The 19,229-nt window shown below is 40.2% G+C and overlaps 1 protein-coding gene across 14 annotated transcripts in view; it reads left to right on the top strand.

The window, feature by feature from the left end:
• The window catches only part of RUFY3 (RUN and FYVE domain containing 3), a 103,804-nt gene that overhangs the window by 50,715 nt on the left and 33,860 nt on the right, over positions 1–19,229 (top strand). For all 14 annotated transcript variants that reach the window (XR_009548997.1, XR_009548998.1, XM_060187825.1 and 11 more), the window contains 7 exons: positions 2,999–3,172; positions 3,887–4,004; positions 4,772–4,873; positions 8,333–8,456; positions 9,137–9,198; positions 13,150–13,215; positions 15,063–15,132. Coding sequence is in view for 12 of the 14 variants with exons in the window: in XM_060187825.1 (XP_060043808.1) it covers positions 2,999–3,172; positions 3,887–4,004; positions 4,772–4,873; positions 8,333–8,456; positions 9,137–9,198; positions 13,150–13,215; positions 15,063–15,132 (716 nt within the window). In the remaining 2 variants the exon portion in view is untranslated. The remainder of the gene's footprint in view (positions 1–2,998; positions 3,173–3,886; positions 4,005–4,771; positions 4,874–8,332; positions 8,457–9,136; positions 9,199–13,149; positions 13,216–15,062; positions 15,133–19,229) is intronic.

A 19,229-nucleotide genomic window follows, 5' to 3' on the forward strand; every position in this document is an offset into this window, starting at 1 on the left:
TTATAACCCTTGACTAACAGCATTGTTAAATTTGTTATTAGCTCCTTGAATTAATAGTTGACAGGCTTGAGGGAAAGAAAGCGGGACCTTATGAGCACCCGGTTAGTCAGCTTCTCATTTCCTAGTCATCTGTTAGGAGTGGAAGGTGTTAAGTGATGAACTCAGTAATTCTCCACAGATATTCTTGAGTGGCCCCCGTACCCCCGCGATTCCTTTCTCCTGATGATTGTGCAAGTTAGAAACACCAGAATGCACACAGATGCTTGTAGGGTTGCTAGAAGTTGCTCTTTGATAATTTTTTTTCTTCATGACTTTTTATCAGGGGGTAGTTTTTTTGTGTACTTGAGTGACCCTTTGTGAACTTGAGTCTGGATTAGTTGATCTGCCTTTGAGGCATGACCATAAAGCACTGTTGGTTTGTAAGAAGTAATGGTGTATCTGTCTCTGTCTATCTCAGTGTCTACATGTGTGAAGTCACTGCTGCCAGGCTGTTGTATTTCAGATAAGGAGGAAGAGATGCCATAGCAGCAGACCTTCCCCTCATGCTATGCAACTCCTTTTGGTGCTGTGATGTTTATATTCGGAGCTCCAGCAGGCCGGGCTAGCGTCGCGGTGGTAGACAGAGACTTGGGGACACACGGCTGGGCAGGGAAGCTGTATTTCTTTATTCAGGAACAACGATTCATAAACTAACCCAAACTAATCACCAAACAGAACTCTCCTGCCTCCTTCCCCCGCGGCGGCGCCAACAACTCTCAAACTCTGGAACTCTCTCGGGGTTCCTTGGGGCGGGGACAAGCAGGCCCCGAAAACTAGCAGGACTAAACCAATTTTCCTGGCAGGGGGAGAGCTAGAACAAACCAATGTAAAGCATGCAACAGTGCTGGGTCTGAAATCTAGTCCACATGTATCATATGATAAGTGACATACCCTGCTCCAGTGAGTTATTTGTCTGGGTCAACAATCCTGACTTTAAATGGTTTCTTTTAGAAATTACCTCAGAACACTACAGTGAATGAGATTTGTATATTTGGTATTATAAATGCACAGGTTCTAAACTCAGTGAAGATTATTAGCTTAGAATTTGGCCATTTGATTCTCCTTGTTTAACTGTAGAAGCAAGATATAACTGAAAATAATTTAGAATAGTTTGAACAAAATAATCTGTCTTGTGGCTTCTTTGTATTACAAGAACAGTTTTACTGATGATTTTGACCTTCCTTAGGAACTGTAAAATACAAATATCTGAGCCCTTTTCAGTATTTATAGAAATTTCACATTTGATGTTTAGGAAGATGCATATTTCTTAGTGGAAAGAACATTTGTTTTCATGTCTGATTCAAATTCTGCAATTTGTGAACTGTTTAATTTTGTTCATTTAGCTGTCTATCATATGCTTACTTTACCACCTGAAAAGAAGGGTCAGTGTTTATGTGACAGAGTCACAAGAATTTAATGAGTAAAAAAGAATAGTTAACAAGAAAAAATGTTATTTGGAGTCACTGTTTACTTATAAATAAATTATATACTATACCAGTAGTAGTCAAGAGCACAGGGTTTGAAATCAGAGGAAGAGGGTGTAGTGTCACTGTTCTCTCCTACAGGTTATACCAAGGGTCATTGCTTTTACTATTTAAACTGATTTTTTTTCTATGTAAACTTGTGCTACTGCTAAGGGTTCCATTGCATGTTGTAAGTAGGAACTGACATCATAATTATAAGAAGCAACCCTTAAAACCACACCAGTAAGTGAAAACTAGTGAGTGCCTAGATTGTTGCCTAGATTGTTTGGAGTTGTCTTACAGTAAGTGGACAGTCCTTTTCTTGAGTTTGTCTGGATAATGACAGCCATATGCTCTAGGCTGCAAGCCTTAAAAACTTGAGAGTTGGTTAAGTTCAAATACTGCACTATAACAATAATATACTATTTTTAGTCTAGCAATGCTTTAATAAGGAGCTGATATTTATACTGATAAATACCAGTGGCCTGGGAGTCAGGCTGTAGTGCAGCGGTTTAAGCACAGGTGGTGCAAAGCGGAAGGACAGGCGTAAGGATCCGGGTTCAAGCCCCCGGCTCCCCACCTGCAGAGGAGTCGCTTCACAAGTGGTGAAGCAGGTCTGCAGATGTCTATCTCTACCCTTCTCTGTCTTCCCCTCCTCTCTCCATTTCTCTCTGTCTTATCTAACAACGGCGGCAACAATAACAACAACAACAATAATTACAACAATAAAAACAAGGGCAACAAAAGGGAATAAATAAATATTTAAAAAAAAAATACCAGTGGCCCTAATAATGATGAGTAGCAGATAAAAAATAGTATTTAAGCATTTTTCCCCTTTAGAGATACTGTAGAGAATGAGATGGGCGGGAAGACTGAAAACAAATAGAAAGTGCTTATGCAATAGTGCACTGTGGTGTAGACTAAGGAGAGGATAGTGGAGAGAATATTAAAAGACTGCACTCAAAATAGAATTAGTTTTACTATTTTATAGTAAAGGATATCCCTAAAGGAAACTGGCATCTTTCTTTAAATGGAAAATGCATGATGGAAACACAACTATAGTATATTTGGTACTACTGCACTGATTCTTGCCAACACACCAACAGTCTTACCCACTATTTGGTTTTTTTAATACTTACTTATTTATTCCCTTTTGTTGCCTTGTTGTTTTATTGTAGTTATTATTGGTGTCGTTGTTGTTAGATAGGACAGAGAGAAATGGAGAGAGGGGGAGAGAAAGACACCTGCAGACCTGCTTCACCGCTTGTGAAGTAACTACCCTGCAGGTGGGAAGCCAGGGACTCAAACCGGGATCCTTAACTCGGTCCTTGCGCTTTGCGCCATGTGCGCTTTACACGCTGCACTACCACCAGACTCCCTCCCACTATTTGTTTTGAACCATGAAATGCAAGTGTCAGCACAGTGAAATCATACTGAATTCTTTAAATGCATTGTTTGCAGTAACTAAGTTTTATTCTTTCTGTCTTTTGTTGCAGATCCTAATTATCTCATGGCTAATGAACGTATGAACTTGATGAACATGGCTAAGCTGAGTATCAAGGGACTGATTGAGTCAGCTCTGAACCTGGGGAGGACTCTGGATTCTGACTACGCACCTCTCCAGCAGTTCTTTGTAGTGATGGAACACTGCCTGAAACATGGGTTGAAAGGTAGGCTACAATTGGGGAGATAGCTCAGCTGGTAGAGTGTAATGCCTGAGACTCCCAGTTTGATTCCTGGTACATGTATGAGAATGTTGTCTCCTTTCTATCGCATGTGAAACTATCATGAAATTGTATATATGTATCCACCAGAGTTATGACTGGGGTTCAGAGCTGCCACTACAAATTGACTGCTCCGTGGTCACTTTTTTCTATTTACTTATTTATTTATTTTACCAGAGCACTGATCAGCTCTGGCTTATAGTGGTGGGGGGATTGAACCTGGGACTTCAGATCCTCGGGCACAAGAGTCTCTTTCATAACCATTATGCTATCTACCCTCCTTCCTTCCCCCCCTTTTTTTTTTAATAGGCCAGATAGAAATTGAGAAGAGAGGGAGAGACTGCTCATGAAGCATCCCTCCTGCAGGTGGAGGAGTAGACACTCAAATCCTAGTCCTTGCACATGGTAACATTTGCACTCAGCCAGGTGCACCACCACACAGCCCCCCTTAAGGAATATTTTTACTTTAAAAAAGTATCTGCTTTGAAAGCATGAATTATTTTAGAACTATCTAACAATCTATGATTAGCTCCTTGAAAAGAGCACTGAATAAATTAGAGAGGGTGTATGTGTGTGTATATATATATATGTATGTATGTATTGAGGGCATGTTTATGTTGTAAAGAATATTGAAACATCGCTTTGTTTTTATCTCTTTAGCTAAGAAAACTTTTCTTGGACAAAATAAATCTTTTTGGGGGCCTCTAGAGCTGGTAGAAAAGCTTGTTCCAGAAGCAGCAGAGATAACAGCAAGTGTCAAAGATCTTCCAGGGCTTAAGTAAGTTTAAGCTTGAATTTTCTTCATCATGAGGTAAAATAGTCTTCACTAAGACAAATGTGTTTTTAAGAGATAATGTGTTACTGATCTAAGAAAGGTGGTTTTCATGTTAAAATGCCACTTGCTCCTATTTTTTTTAATTTTTCTTTTTTTAGTTTTTTCTTTGCTCCTATTTTTTAAGACACTTGTGGGAATCAGTCTTGAGAAATTAAATCTAAGGAGGTAATATGCTAGGCTGACTTTTAGAAAAGCAACGTGTTTGCTAGCCTTTGAGAGGCAAGATTAAAATAGTTGTAAAGTGAGCCTCAGGAGCCAACATCTAGAACCTGCCTTAGAATTTACGAAAATGGTAGTAGTCACCTTCCCAAATTAGATTAATTTAATTCTAATAAGTTAGAAGTCTAAGTGGTCTGTACTCTCTCACATTGGCAATACTTGGCTACTTTTATGATTCCCACTAAATTTATGAGGATTTGCCAGTACTTATCTAGGTAAGAATTTACCAGTACTAATTTGCAAATTTGCACTTGGGGCTCCTAGAGGTTGTGTCTTTAAGTTGCAGTACCTTTCATTAATTCTTCACTAGAGCATTTGGTTGCACTAGCCCACAGAAAAATCCTTTGCATAAGAATGTCTTGGGAGAGGTTGTGAAGAGTCACCTCCGAGTGCACGGTACACTGGAGGACTATTAGCAAGCGTCAGTGAATCTATCCCACTGTGGCCCTACCTCTGCTACTTTTAGTTGTTTACTTTCTCTGTTTTTGTAGGACACCGGTAGGGAGAGGAAGAGCCTGGCTTCGTTTGGCATTAATGCAAAAGAAACTTTCAGAATATATGAAGGCTTTGATCAACAAGAAAGAACTTCTCAGGTGTGAAAATCTTGTTTTGATTTTATTTTCCTTGACATGGCCCACATCATGTGATGTCAGATCGTATAGAGTTGTTGTTTTCATAGATGAAAACTGTTGATGCGTGGCATTTTTTACACGGTTCAGTTAATAGTTCCTCTCATACAATATGCATACACGTTCAAGAATAGATGTTGGGGCAGAGGGGTTGGGAGATAGCTCAGCAAGTAGACCACATTAAAAAAAAAAACTAGATTGGAGCTCTGGCACCGTGTGGGGGTGCCATAACACCATGAGAAACTCCAATACAGTGATGTCTCCTCCTCTTTCTTCACCTCTCTCTATAAAAAAAAAAAAAAAGAATGAAAAAGCCAGCAGTAGTAAAATCATGAATGTGTAAGGCCTCAGTTCCACAAAAAGAAAAGAAAAATATGTTTTCTTATTTGACATGACATGTGTTCAGTCTCCTCAGTTTGACACATCTTTTTTTTTTTTTTGCCTCCAGGGTTATTGCAGGCCTCAGTGCCTGCACCATGAATCCACTCCTCTTAGAGGCCATTTTTTCCCTTTTGTTGCCCTTGTTGTTGTAGCCTTCTTGCGGTTATTATTGTTGTTGATGTCGCTCGTTGTTGGATAGGACAGAGAGAAATGAAAAGAGAAGGGGAAGACAGAGGGGGAGAGAAAAATGGACACCTGCAGACCTGCTTCACCACAACTCCCCTTCAGGTGGGGAGCCGGGGGCTTGAACCGGGATCATTCCGCCGGTCCTTGCACTTTGCGCTACATGCACTTAACCCACTGTGCTATGTCCGACCCAGACACATCTTCTTTATCCAGTTATCAGTTACTGATAGGCACTTAGTTGTCTCTATATCTTAGCAATTGTAAATAATAACTGCATTTTCCGAAGTATAAGAGGGTTGGCTCAGTACCATTAGCATCTTTTCCTATGCCATCTATATGTCCTCTTTAGAGAAGTATCTATTCAAATCTTTTGCCTTTTTTTATACCTATTATATTAACCCCATATCCAAACATGATGTACAGTGCCTCTTCTCATTCAACAGGCTGTGTATTTGTTCTGTTTAGAAATTCTTTTGCAGTGCAAACACTTTGAATTTAATGTAGTTCCAATTGTTTATCATTGCTTTCATTACAGTTGGGATTAATTCTCCAAAGATGTCTCAAGTCCACATTGAGCATTTTTTTCTATGATGACTTTTAAAATTTTTTTTATGATTTGTATTTATTTATTTTCCCTTTTGTTGCCCTTGTTTTTTCATTGTTGTTGTAGTTATTATTGTTGTTATTATTGATGTCATCGTTGTTAGGTCAGAGAGAAATGGAGAGAGATGGGGAAGACAGGGAAGGAGAGAGAAAGACACCTGCAGACCTGCTTCACCGCCTGTGAAGTGACTCCCCTACATGTGGGGAGCCGGCTTGAACCTTATGCCAGTCTGTGCGCTTTGTGCCACGTGCGTTTAACCCCCTGAGCTACCGCCCAACTCCCCCATGATAGCTTTTTTTTAATTTAATATATATTGATTACTTATTCCCTTTTGTTGTCCTTGTTGTTTTATTGTTGATGTCGTTGTTGTTGGATAGGACAGAGAGAAATGGCGAGAGGAGGGGAAGACAGAGAGGGAGAGAGAAAGACACCTGCAGACCTGCTTCACCGCTTGTGATGCAACTCCCCCTCAGGTGGGAAGCCGAGGGCTTGAACCCGGATCCTTACACTCCCCTCAGGTGGGAAGCCGAGGGCTTGAACCCGGATCCTTACGCCGGTCCTTGCACTTTGCACCACCTGTGCTTAACCTGCTGTGCTACCGACCAATTCCCCCTATTATAGCTTTTATGTACTTTATGTTTTGGGTCTTATATCCAGTTCTTTATTTATTTTTGCCCAAGAATTGCTTAGCTCTAGCTTATGATGGTACTGGGATTGAACCTGGGACTTCTGGTGGTTTAGGCATGAAAGCATTTTGCCTAATATTATGCTTATCTCCTTAGACCTCTTTAATCCAATTTTAATTTATTTTTGTGTATGGATCTAGAGAATAGGTTTTTGTTGTTGTTGTTGTTGTTGTTGTTTCTCCAGGGTTATTGCTGAGGCTCAATGCCAGTACTACAAATCCATTACTCCTGGTGGCTATTTTTTCCATTTTATTGGATAGGACAGAGAGAAATTGACAGAGATTGGGGGGGGGGGGATAAAGAGGGGAAAAGAAAAATAGACACCTGCAGACCTGCTTCATCACTTATGAAGTGCCCACCCCTTGCAGGTGGGGAACTGGGAGCTCAAACCCGGATCCTTGCACTTGTTACTATGTGCCACCATCCAGGCCCCTAGTGAATAGTTCAGTTTCATATTTTTGCCTGAAGCTGTTTAGTTTTCCAGACACTGTTAGAATACTAATAAATATGTGGGTTTATTTCTGGGCTTTTAATTCTGTTTCTGTGTGTGTGTGTGTTAATTATTATGAACTTAAAAATTTTTACTTTATTTATTGGATAAAGAGAGAGATTTCAAGAAGGGAGAGATAAAGAGGGGTGAGGAAAGAGAGACCAGCAGCACTGCTTCACCATCTGTGAAGCTTTCCCCTACAGGGACCAGGGGCATGAATCCCCGGGTCCTTGAACATTATAACATGTACACCACTACCAACGTGTGTGTGTGTGTGTGTGTGTATCTTAATTTCTGTCACTTTTTTGAAACAGTAACAGGTAACAGTATGCCTCCATTTTTCTTTTTTCTTCTTTTTTCTTTCAGTATTGCTTTCTTTGGGATTTTTTTTGGGGGGGTCTTTTTTTTTTAAACTTTATTTGTTGGATAGAGACAGTCAGAAATTGAGAGGGAAGGGGGTGATAGAGAGGGAGAGAGAAACACCTGCAGCCCTGTTTCACCACTTGTGAAGCTTTCCTCCTGCAGGTGGGGACTGGGGACTCGAACCTGCGTCATTGCACACTGTAACATGTGCTTTCAACCAGGTGCGCCACCACCTGGCGCCCATGGGGGGGGGGGGAATCTTTAATGATTCCATATAACTTAGTATTTTTGGTTCTCTTTACTGAAAAATATCATTGGAATTTAATTTGATTGCATCAAATCTATGTAGTGTTTTTGGTACTATGAACATTTTTCCTGTATTAGCTCTCATTTATATCCATGGAAAAAGCTTTTAGTTTCTCATGGTCTGTGTTATATATATGGCTTTTATTTTGCTGAGGCATGTTTCATCTTCCTTCTCTTTATCAGAAGTTTTTGTCTTAAATAGGTGCTGGATCCCTTCTCAGCAAATGCTTTTTCAGCATTTATTGGCATAGTCATGATTCTTCTCTTTCCTTTTATTGATATAGTATATTAGGTTGATTGATTTGTCTTGCTACCGTCCATGTGTACCTGGAATAAATCTCATTATCTCATTGGATTTTGAAACTTAATTCTAATAGAACATTTCATGAGTTTCTTTTACATTACAGTGAGTTCTATGAACCCAATGCCCTCATGATGGAAGAAGAAGGCGCCATAATTGCTGGTCTTTTGGTGGGTCTGAATGTCATTGATGCCAATTTCTGTATGAAAGGTGAAGATTTAGACTCTCAGGTATGGGAAGAATACTCACTGAGTTCTGTTAAACTACTAGTTTATTTTTCCTTTCTTTGTGGTAAATTTATGCATTATCTTTTTAAAATAATATCTTCCTTGTAATAGCTGTTTAAAATATTTTGAACAGGGTGTGTGTGTGTGTACAGACTAAATACTGAAATCCAATGTAGCTTGGTAAGTTAAGGGTGATAGATATGAAGCCAAAAATTTTTTTTTTCTGAAGCCAAATTTTAAGGTTCTAGTACTAACTTCTTTATTTTTTAGTTGACTATATTTTGTAGTTACTTCATTTCTTGATGCTCCAGATTTCTTAACCATTATAAAGGAGTGTTAAAGAATATCTCTTTGTTAAAGAAAGATAGAAATAGGAAGGGGGTATGGATCAACCTGCCACACCTATGTCCAGCAGAGAAGCAATTCCAGAAGCCAGAACTTCCACTTTCTGCTCCCCATAAAGAATTTTGGTCCATACTCCCACAGGAGTAAATGTTAGGGCAAGATGATCAGTAGTAGAATACTTGAAGTAAGCAAAAAAGAAAGAAGTTTTACATAAATTACTCTGTTGTCTAGTTATTGTCATGACTATATTAATATTACTCTTTTGAGTTAGAAAGTGATATTGTATTATGCCTTGTAAAATTTATCTAATTTTATTAAATTCTGAAAATTCTCTGTAGGTTGGAGTAATAGATTTCTCAATGTATCTCAAGGATGGTAACAGCAGTAAAGGAAGTGAAGGGTATGTACAATAAAAACTAAGGTGTTTTTCTTTTTAACGTTTGATAGTACTGGGAAAAAATGTCACCTGGTAGAGTATCAGACTTTCATTTGCATGCTTTGGGTTCCCAGTTTGTACCCAAGTGCTTTGTCTCTTTTTGTCATATGTGAAACCATCTGTCTCTTATGTAATAAATCAAGTAAATCTTTTTTTTTTATTTATTTTAAATGAGAGAGATACAGAGGAAAAAGAGACCAGTGCACTGCTAAGCTCTGGCTTATGGTGATGCTGGGGATTGAACCTGAGTCCTCAGAAACTAAAGCATGAGAGGCTTTTGCAGAACCGTGATGCAGTCGGGGCCGGGTGGTAGCACAGCGGGTTAAGCGCATGTGGCGCAAAGCGCAAGGACCAGGCATAAAGATCCCAGTTCGAGCCCCGGGCTCCCCACTTGCAGGGGAGTCGCTTCACAGGCGGTGAAGCAGGTCTGCAGGTGTCTTTCTCTCTCCCCTTTGTCTTCCCCACCCCTCTCCATTTCTCTCTGTCCTATCCAACAACAAGGGAAAAAAAATGGCCTCCAGGAGCGGTGGATTCGTGGTGCAGGCACCAAGTCCCAGCGATAACCCTGGAGGCAAAAAAAACACCCATGATGCTGTCTCCCCAGCCCTCAAGTAAATCTTTTGCAACAGTACTACTTTAATATTTTGCTGCTAATAACAGTTTAAATAGAGACTTACCAATAGTATCTGATAGCTAAAGTGTTTTAATTAAGTGACATGATTTTTCAGCTTTGTGATTCAGGGACATTTTAAAGTAATAATAATAATAATAATCTGGGGCCAAGTGGTGGCACATTTAGTTGAATTAATACATAATCATGTGTAAGGACATGGGTTCAAGCTCCAGGTCGCCAGCTGCACAAGAAAGCTTTGGGGGTGGGGGGTGTTTCCGGGCGGTAGCACAGCAGGTTAAGCGCACGAAGGCGCAAGGACCTGCGGAAGGATCCAGGTTCCAGCCTCCGACTCGCCATCTGCAGGGGAGTCGCTTCACAGGCGGTGAAGCAGGTCTGCAGGTGTCTATTTTCCTATCTCCCTCTCTTCCCCTCCTCTCTCCATTTCTCTCTGTCCTATCCAACAACGAGCGACATCAACAACAACAATAATAACCGAAACAAGGCTACAACAACAAGAACAACAAAAGGGTGAAAAAAATGGCCTCCAGGAGCAGTGGATTCATGGTGTAGGCACTGAGACCCAGCAATAATCCTGGAGGCAAAAAAAAAAAAGAAAGAAAGAAAGCTTTATGAGTGATGAAGCAGGGTCAGAGGTTTCTCTCACTGTCTTCCCCCACCCACTCAATTTCTATCTATATCCAAAAATAAATAAAACATTTTTTAAAAAGAAAATGTAAAAAAAAATTAAAAGTCTAGTCATCCATCTCTTAAGATGTTTGGAGATGTTATATTTGTGAACTAGAGGAATTAATTTCTAGTTTAGCTGAAAGAAGAATGGAAACTCTGTGTCTATAACTCCTGTGTAGCTGAAATTATTTCAAACTTTAAATGCATTTTTTAAAAGATTTGTTATTGAGAGGGGAGTTTGGAGTGGGGGGGAAAAGCATCACTCTGCCACAAGCAATGCTGGGAATCTAATTCAGGAATTCATGCTTGACAGTCCAGATAATGCTTTATCTACTGTACCACTTCACACTAGATAAGTAAATTTCTCTGTTTTAATTTTTTTTAATATTTATTTTATTTATTTATTCCCTTTGTTGCCCTTGTTATTTTATTGTTGTAGTTATTATTGTTGTTGTCGTTGTTGGATAGGACAGAGAGAAATGGAGAGAGGAGGGGAAGACAGAGAGGAGGGGAGAAAGATAAGACACCTGCAGACCTGCTTCACCGCCTGTGAAGCGACTCCCTTGCAGGTGGGGAGCCGGGGCTCGAACCGGGATTCTTCTGCCGGTCCTTGCACTTTGTGCCACCTGCGCTTAACCCGCTGTGCTACAGCCCGACTCCCTGTTTTAATTTTTTTAACTTTACTTATTTTACTTGATAGAACAGAGAGAAATTGAGAGAGGGTGCTACATAGAAAGAGAGCTAGAGAGAGAGAGAGAGAGGGAGACCTGTAGCACTGCTTCACCATTTGTGAAACTTTTCCCCTGTTAGTGGGGACTAAGAACTCGAACCCGGGTCTTTGTGCATGATAATATGTGCACTTAATCAAGTGTGCCACCACCTATCCCCCCTCCTCCCTCAGTCTCTCATTCTCTCTCTCTCTCTCAGTCTCTCACCATTTTCACCTTTACCAAAAACAAAGGGAAAAATTATCCACCAAGAATGGTGGGGTAATGGGCATACTGAGCCCAAGTAATAACCCTGGTGGAAATAGATGGATAGGGGAATATATATATGGAAGTAGAGTTCAGAAGTACACTTTTTTATTTATTAAAGAGATTAATGGGGTACCAAGTGGTGGTGCCGCACCTAGTTGAGCGCACATGTTACAGTGCACAGGACCCAGGTTCCAGCGCCTGGCCCCCACCTACAGGGAGAAAGCTTCACAAGTGGTGAAGCAGTGCTACAGGTGTCTCTGTCTCTCTCCCTCTCTATCACCCCCTTCCCTCTCAATTTCTGACTGTCTCTATCCAGCAAATAAATATTTTTTAAAAATTTATAAAAAAGGGATTAATGGTTTACAGTTGGCAGTAAAATATAGTAGTTGGTACATATGTAACATATTCCATTTTTTTAAGACAACTGAAAAGCACATTCATTTTTTTCTTTATTTTTTATTTCTTTATTGGGGAATTAATGGTTTACAGTTGACAGTAAAATATAATAGTTTGTACATGTGTAACATTTCTCAGTTTTCCACATAACAATTCAACCCCTACTAGGTCTTCCTCCGCCATCATATTCCAGGTCCTGAGCCCTCCCCACCACCGCAGTCTTTTTACTTTGGTGCAATACACCAAACTCCAGTATCTTTATTTACTGAATAGCAACAGTCAGAAATCGAGGAAAGGGGGAGATAACAGAAGGAGAGAGACAGAGAGACACCTGTAGCATTGCTTCACCATTTTGCAAAGCTTTCTCCCTGTAAGTGGAGACCTGGGGCTTAAACCTGGGTCCTTGTGCAGTGTAACATATATGCTCAACCAGGTGCACCACCACCTGCCTCCCCCCACCTCCATTTTTCAGTTTTCTGCATAAGACTCTTAACCTCCCACCTAGGTCCTCCTCCACCATCATGTTCCAGAACCTGAACACCACCACCCACCCCAGTCCTTTACTTTGGTGCAATAACACCAAATCCAGTACAAGTTCTGCTATGTGTTTTCCCCTCTGTTCTTGTTTTCAACCAGAAACACCATTTTTCCCCTTTATAAATCATTAGCCACGAACAGTCTGACTTTGGACATTGCTCTGAGGTGATACAGCACTTGTTCTTTAGTTTGTCATAGAGATGTATAGCTCTTTTAGTTGAAACGACTGCCACCTCTCCAGATTCAAAGGAGGTCTCGAAACTTTACATCAGGCTCAACCTGACGCTGTTGACTAGCTATGGAAGAAGGGCAAACGCTAGAAGAAGAAGATGTTGAAATGTTTGACTTTAATTATTTCCTGCTATAGATAAGTTAACTCTAGAAGTAACTTTCACTTTCTCACACTTTATTTTATCATATAGTAATAAATATTTGATCTCTATGAAAGGCTTCTATACTATTCACTTTAAAATAGAAAGAACACTTAAAAGGTAAATATATAGCCTGGGTTTCTTTTGTTGATATGTTGAGGGTATTGTATATCATTCTGTCTGTGCTACAGTTTCCTTACTACATTTAATCAGAAGATGTCAGGAGAAGAGGAGCAGAATTTTTGTGATTTTAAATGTTATTTTCTTTTCTTTTATCCTTCCCTTCTACCACTACCCTGCCCCCACTCCTACCCCCACCCCCACCCTACCCCAGTGATGGGCAGATTACTGCAATTCTGGATCAGAAGAACTATGTGGAAGAACTCAACAGACATCTAAAGTAAATAATGAATAAATCCTTTATGGGGGGTTTTATTGGGTGGGGAGGGAGTGACAAGTAAAATAATGTGCATAATGTAAATTCAGACAAGACATAACGAATATACATAGAATTTAAGCTTTCCAGTCACTGAGTTAGGCAATTAGATAAATGGCATTTAACTCTTTTTGGTGACCTTTAGTGGAAACCAGTATAAGGTTAGTATGTAATAACTCTTAATGAAATAAACACATTCAATTAAAAATTTTTAAGTATGTGACTATACAGTTGAAATTGGAGGCCCTCTTGATTTAGTAGATCCAGCTAGACTGATTTTGGGTAGACTGCATGCACCTTTAATCATTTTCTGTTGGCCATGTGCATCTCTCATTTATATATTGAATTGATAGGATTAATTTGTTTTTCATCTTAACTAACATTAATTTACTAAATACTCACAAAGGAGGGCTATTCAAAATCTATTGGCAGTAAGTATTTTATTTTTTTTGAAAGCATTTTTATTTATTGCTAGACAGAGAAATTGAGAAGGAAGGGGAGAGACAGTGATACCTGCAGACCTGCTTCACCACTTGTGAAGCTTTCCTCCTGTGGGTGGGGACCAGGGGCTTGAACCCAGGGGCTTGCACACTGTATTGTGAGTGCTTAACCAGGTGTGCCACCGCCTGGCCCCTTATGTATGTCCTTGGTAAGCTTAAGACTATTAAATAATTCAGAGAAATTAATACAACCATTGAGTATTACCTAGTTTATGGTTTACTTATGAAAGATAATTTAGTCAGGAACTATAATGTGACTATACTATTATTGATGCAATATTAATTAGTCTTGGTTCTGGCTTGAAAATTTAAGAACAGTTTGCTTCATGAGAACTGATCTTTACTATAAGAAAGTCAGCCTCGGGAGTCAGGCAGTAGCGCAGCGGATTAAGCACACGTGGCACAAAGCGCAAGGACCAGTGTAAGGATCCCAGTTCAAGGTCCCAGCTCCCCACCTGCAGGGGAGTTGCTTCACAGGCAGTGAAGCAGGTCTGCAGGTGTCTATCTTTCTCGCCCCCTCTCTGTCTTCCCCTCCTCTCTCCATTTCTCTCTGTCCTATCCAATAATGAACAACAACAACAATAATAACCACAACAAGGCTACAACAACAAGGGCAACAAAAGGGGAAAAAATGGCCTCCACGAGCAGTGTATTCATGGTGTAGGCACTGAGCCCCAGCAATAACCCTGGAGGCAAAAAAAAAAAAGTCAGCCTCATACATAATTACAGTTGAAAGCGAAATGTAAGCATGACTCTCAGTTTCTCTAGCCTCAACTTCTTTATTTCTGATTTGACACACCTAACATGGGATTGTTGAAAAAGGCTAAGTGAGATAATACAAGTCAGATCATGTAGAGGAGTCCTTGCTTCAGTAAATACTTACTAAATACAAAGTTCAGTTCCAAGGATGTAGCAGTTAAAACATAGCCCCTTGGGGAGTCAGGCGGTAGCACAGTGGGTTAAGCGCAGGTGTCGCAAAGCGCAAGGACTGGGCATAAGGATCCTGGTTTGAGCCCCTGGCTCCCTACCTGCAGGGGAGTCGCTTCACAAGCAGTGAAGCAGGTCTGCAGGTGTCTCTTTCTCTCCCCCTCTCTGTCTTCCCCATCTCTCTCCATTTCTCTCTGACCTATCCAACAACGATGACAACAACAATAATAACTACAACAATAAAAAAGGGCAACAAAAGGGAATAAATAAATAAATATTTAAAAAACATAACCCCTTGTATGAGAGGTCTTGTGCCATGTGAAGGGAACTACAAGATATTATTCCATTTCTAAAGAGACTACTGTGTTTTCCTTCTCTTTATAGTGCTACTGTAAACAACCTTCAAGCAAAAGTGGATGCATTAGAGAAATCCAACACTAAACTGACAGAGGAAGTAAGTGTTTTAGAAAGTTTTTGGTTGACATAGAATTTAATGATGTGCATTAGTGAACTATTCAATAACTTTCAAGGAACTTTGAAAAATAAAGAAGGTGATTTTTCAGATACTACCTGGTATAGCACATTCACAACTCCTTGTGTCTAAGAATGACTCGCTGGCTTATTTTGGGTCTCAGTTAGATGCTGTAGGCATAGAAACTGGGCTGATTAAATGTCTGGCTTTCTAATGGGTGACTATTTTGTCTGATATAGTCAAGAGTTAATGTTTAGTGTATAGCATGATATTTATCAATTATTAAATGTTTTGGGGACTACTTCTGGAGCTTGACAAAGATTTTTACATGTCAGGCACTGATTTCTGTGTATCAGATTGGCAAGTTCTTTACTTGCACAGATCTTATTTTCCTCTTGGGCTGGTAAAGTAGATAACATAAAAGCACTGATCAAAATACATAAGTGATCCCTGTTTAAATGCCATGAACTTTCGGAGCAAGTACTTGACCTCTGAAAGAGACTCTCACTGGCAGGTAATAATGTATACACTTCCCCTTTTGCCCTTGTAGTTTCTCTAAAGATTAGTCAAGAATGTGAACATTGGTTTATATACATTGATATATATCTTCATGTTTTACTGATTAATATGGATTTTTTATGTCTGCCAAAGGCAAAGCTATATATCTCTTCTTCAGTTGTATTGGAACTGTTGATTTTTTTTTTAAATCTTAAATATAAATTTCTAAATAGTAAAGATTTTCTTTACCTTCTCTTTTGAATTATAATTATCCAGTTACATACAAATGAAATAAATTTGGTTTAAATAAGACCAAGTTAAACACTAAGATACAGCTTAATCAGTTTTTTCCAGAACAAACATTTTTATTGTCATAAAAGCATCTTCCTTCTTAGTTTTTTGGACTTCTTTTTTTGCATGTACCAGTAAAAAATATTTTATACAGAAATGTTCTACTGCCTCCGGCTCCCTACCTACACGGGGGAGGTCGCTTCATAAGTGGTGAAGCAAGTCTGCAGGTTCTGTCTTTCTCTTCCCCTCTCTGTCTTCCCCTCCTCTCTCCATTTCTCTTTGTCCTATCCAACAACAACGACATCAATAACAACAATAACTGCAACAAAAAGGGCAACAGTATTGGGGGGGGGAAGGCCTCCAGGAGCAGTAGATTCATAGTTCAAACACTGAGCCCCAGCAATAACCCTGGAGGCAAAAAACTAAAAAAGAAAAGAAGTGTTCTTTACTGGGTCAGCAAAATAACTCACTTGGATAGTGTACTTTTGTACCGTATGTGTGAGCCAGGTTCAGCCCTGGTCCCCCCTTCATTGAAGGAAACTGGTGTTTTTGTCACCCTTCCTCTCTCTCTTCTCTCTTTCTTTCTCTTTTTTGTTGCCCCTAAGCCAGTTTTTTTTTTTCCATTTGTGATTAATAGTGGTTTACAGGACTGTAAGATTACAAGGTGTAGTTTCACACCATACCGAGCATCAACGTTCTGTCCCCCCACCCTCCTCCCAACAATAACCACCATAGTTCTCACAAAGTCTTAGAGGCAGTTTATTTCTTTGTTTGTTTGTTGCAAGTTCATGTGTTCAATTCTCTATATTCTTTTTTTTCTTTTTAATTAAATTTTTTATTTATAAAAAGGAAACATTGATTAAACCATAGGATAAGAGGGGTACAACTCCACACAATTCACATCACCAGAACTCCATATCCCATCCCCTCCCCTGATAGCCTTCCTATTCTTTATCCCTCTGGGAGTATGGACCCAAGGTCATTGTGGGATGCAGAAGGCTGAAGGTCTGGCTTCTATAATTGCTTCCATGCTGAACATGAGCATTGACAGGTTGATCCATACTCCCAGGCTGTCTCTCTCTTTCCCTGGTGGGGCAGGGATCTGAGGAAACAGAGCTCCAGCACACATTGGTGGGGTGTCTGTCCAGGGAAGTCTGGTTGGCATCATGCTAGCATCTGGAACCTGGAAGTTGAAAAGAGAGTTAACATACAAGCAAACCAAATTGTTGACCAATCGTGGACCTAAAGGCTGGAATAGTGCAGATGAAGAGTTGGGGGGGGGGGTCTCCATTTTATAGATAGCTAGTAGGCATATTTTAGTTATATTCCAAAGGGCCTGTACCTATACCAGTTTGGTGTTTGTTTTTGCCTGAGCCTGAAATCTGATATTCAGGTAGATCCTATTTTCTGGGGAGATGATGTCATGGCTGGCAGAAGGACCAGAAAGCTGGATCAGGGAAGAGAGTGGCTCCCAAATATGGGAAAGGGGTATAAATATTGTTGACTGTAAACCCCATCGATTTGATGTGATCTGGGGCCCATATTCAGCTTAGGAGCCTATGTGACCTCTGCATCCCTGTAGATCTGAGCTCACATTCTGTGGTCATAAGTAGGAACGTTCCAAGCTGCCCTAATATCAGGACCCATCTTCCTCAGGTGTAGTATATTGTCCAGCCTCCCTTTGGAAGGTGGAACCTTCTCTACCATTGTTGATCCAAGTTGAGGGCAAGGTCCTATGGGAGCCCACAAAGGGGTCTATTTTGTTGTTCCTGATAGAAATGACCAGTAACAATGGAGAGAGGGATTTGAGGTCTAGGCCCATTATGTCTGTTTGAGAATCTCAGGATTCCCTGATTAGGGCCCCAGCTGATGGGGTGGCCTAATAGTGACTAGAGAGTCATCGTTAAAGTATGCCAGTCTCTTGCCCTTATTCAGCTTTTGCAGTCCTTGCTTTGATGAGGTTAGCTTTGGAGTGAGTGAGACAATTGTTATAGGAAGTAGGTGAGGAGGGTATCTAAGTCTAAGTAGACACTATTTCATTATGAACTTGATACTGATTCACTACAGATTATTGTGCTTTCAGGTATATATTTTGCCCTAATTTATGGATACATGTAAACACATGATCTATTTTTTTAAATGTATTTATTTATTCCCTTTTGTTGCCCTTGTTGCTTTATTGTTGTGATTATTATTATTGTCTTCATAGTTGGATAGGACAGAGAGAAATGGAGAGAGGGCGGGAAGATAGAGAGGAGAGAAAAGACAGATGCCTGCAGACCTACTTCACTGCTTGTGAAGCGACTCCCCTACAGGTGAGGAACCAGGGTCTCAAACCAGGATCCTTCTGCAGGTCCTTGCGCTTTGCGCCACGTGTGCTTAAGCCACTGTGCTACCACCTGACTCCCCATATGCTCTATCTTATGGCATCTGGTCTATATCTAGGTTTTGGGACTTTGTTAGGAAGTGAACCACCTGTAATGGAATTAGAGAATACTATGAAAGGAAAAGTCTCACCTGAGTAATGAGGGTGAAGAGTTGACATTCCATGCCTGACGTCTCTGGACACAGTGTGAAGTGAAGCATGCTGAGGTGGTACTCATTGTGTTGATTAGGTCGGGATCAGCGGATCCAATATCATTTGGTATGAATTGAGAGAAGCATGCAGGAAAGTGAGCCCCACCCTAGAGGTTCCAGGACTAGGGGAAATATAGGCTCTATAGAGGACGCGGCAGGTTCCTCCTCTCTTACGGTTTAAGAAGACAATAGATAGTTATTGCTATAACTATTTGGCAATTGTGTTAACTTTGAAATATCCCTTTGTTAGGATTTGCTATATCATACACAACATCACCATAATTTATGTCCTTTGACATTATTTGTACATAGCTGTGCCACCGGTTGCTTTTGTTCTCCCTGGTCTAAATTTTTTTTCTTTTTTTTACCAGAGCACTGCTCAGCTCTAGCTTATGGTGGTGCAGGGGATTCAACTTGGGACTTTGGAGGCTCAGGCACGAGGTCTAAGCTTTTAAGAGAGTTGACATATCAAAGACTCAGCCTATGTATTAAAAAGACTCAGTCTGTGATTTAAAAAGTTTGAGACATTCAATCAATTTTTCCCTTCTCATATTAATTAAATAGTGATTTATATGACTACAAATTGATAGGAGTGTACATAAACACCATTCCCACCACCAAAAGACTGTGTCCCATCCCATCCCCCCTCCCCTTCCCTTCCCCCTCCACCCAGTGAAGCTGAATATCCACCTTCATCCTCAACCCAGGGTTTT

The sequence above is a fragment of the Erinaceus europaeus genome, chromosome 3, assembly GCF_950295315.1.
Source record: "Erinaceus europaeus chromosome 3, mEriEur2.1, whole genome shotgun sequence".
Lineage (NCBI taxonomy): Eukaryota > Metazoa > Chordata > Mammalia > Eulipotyphla > Erinaceidae > Erinaceus > Erinaceus europaeus.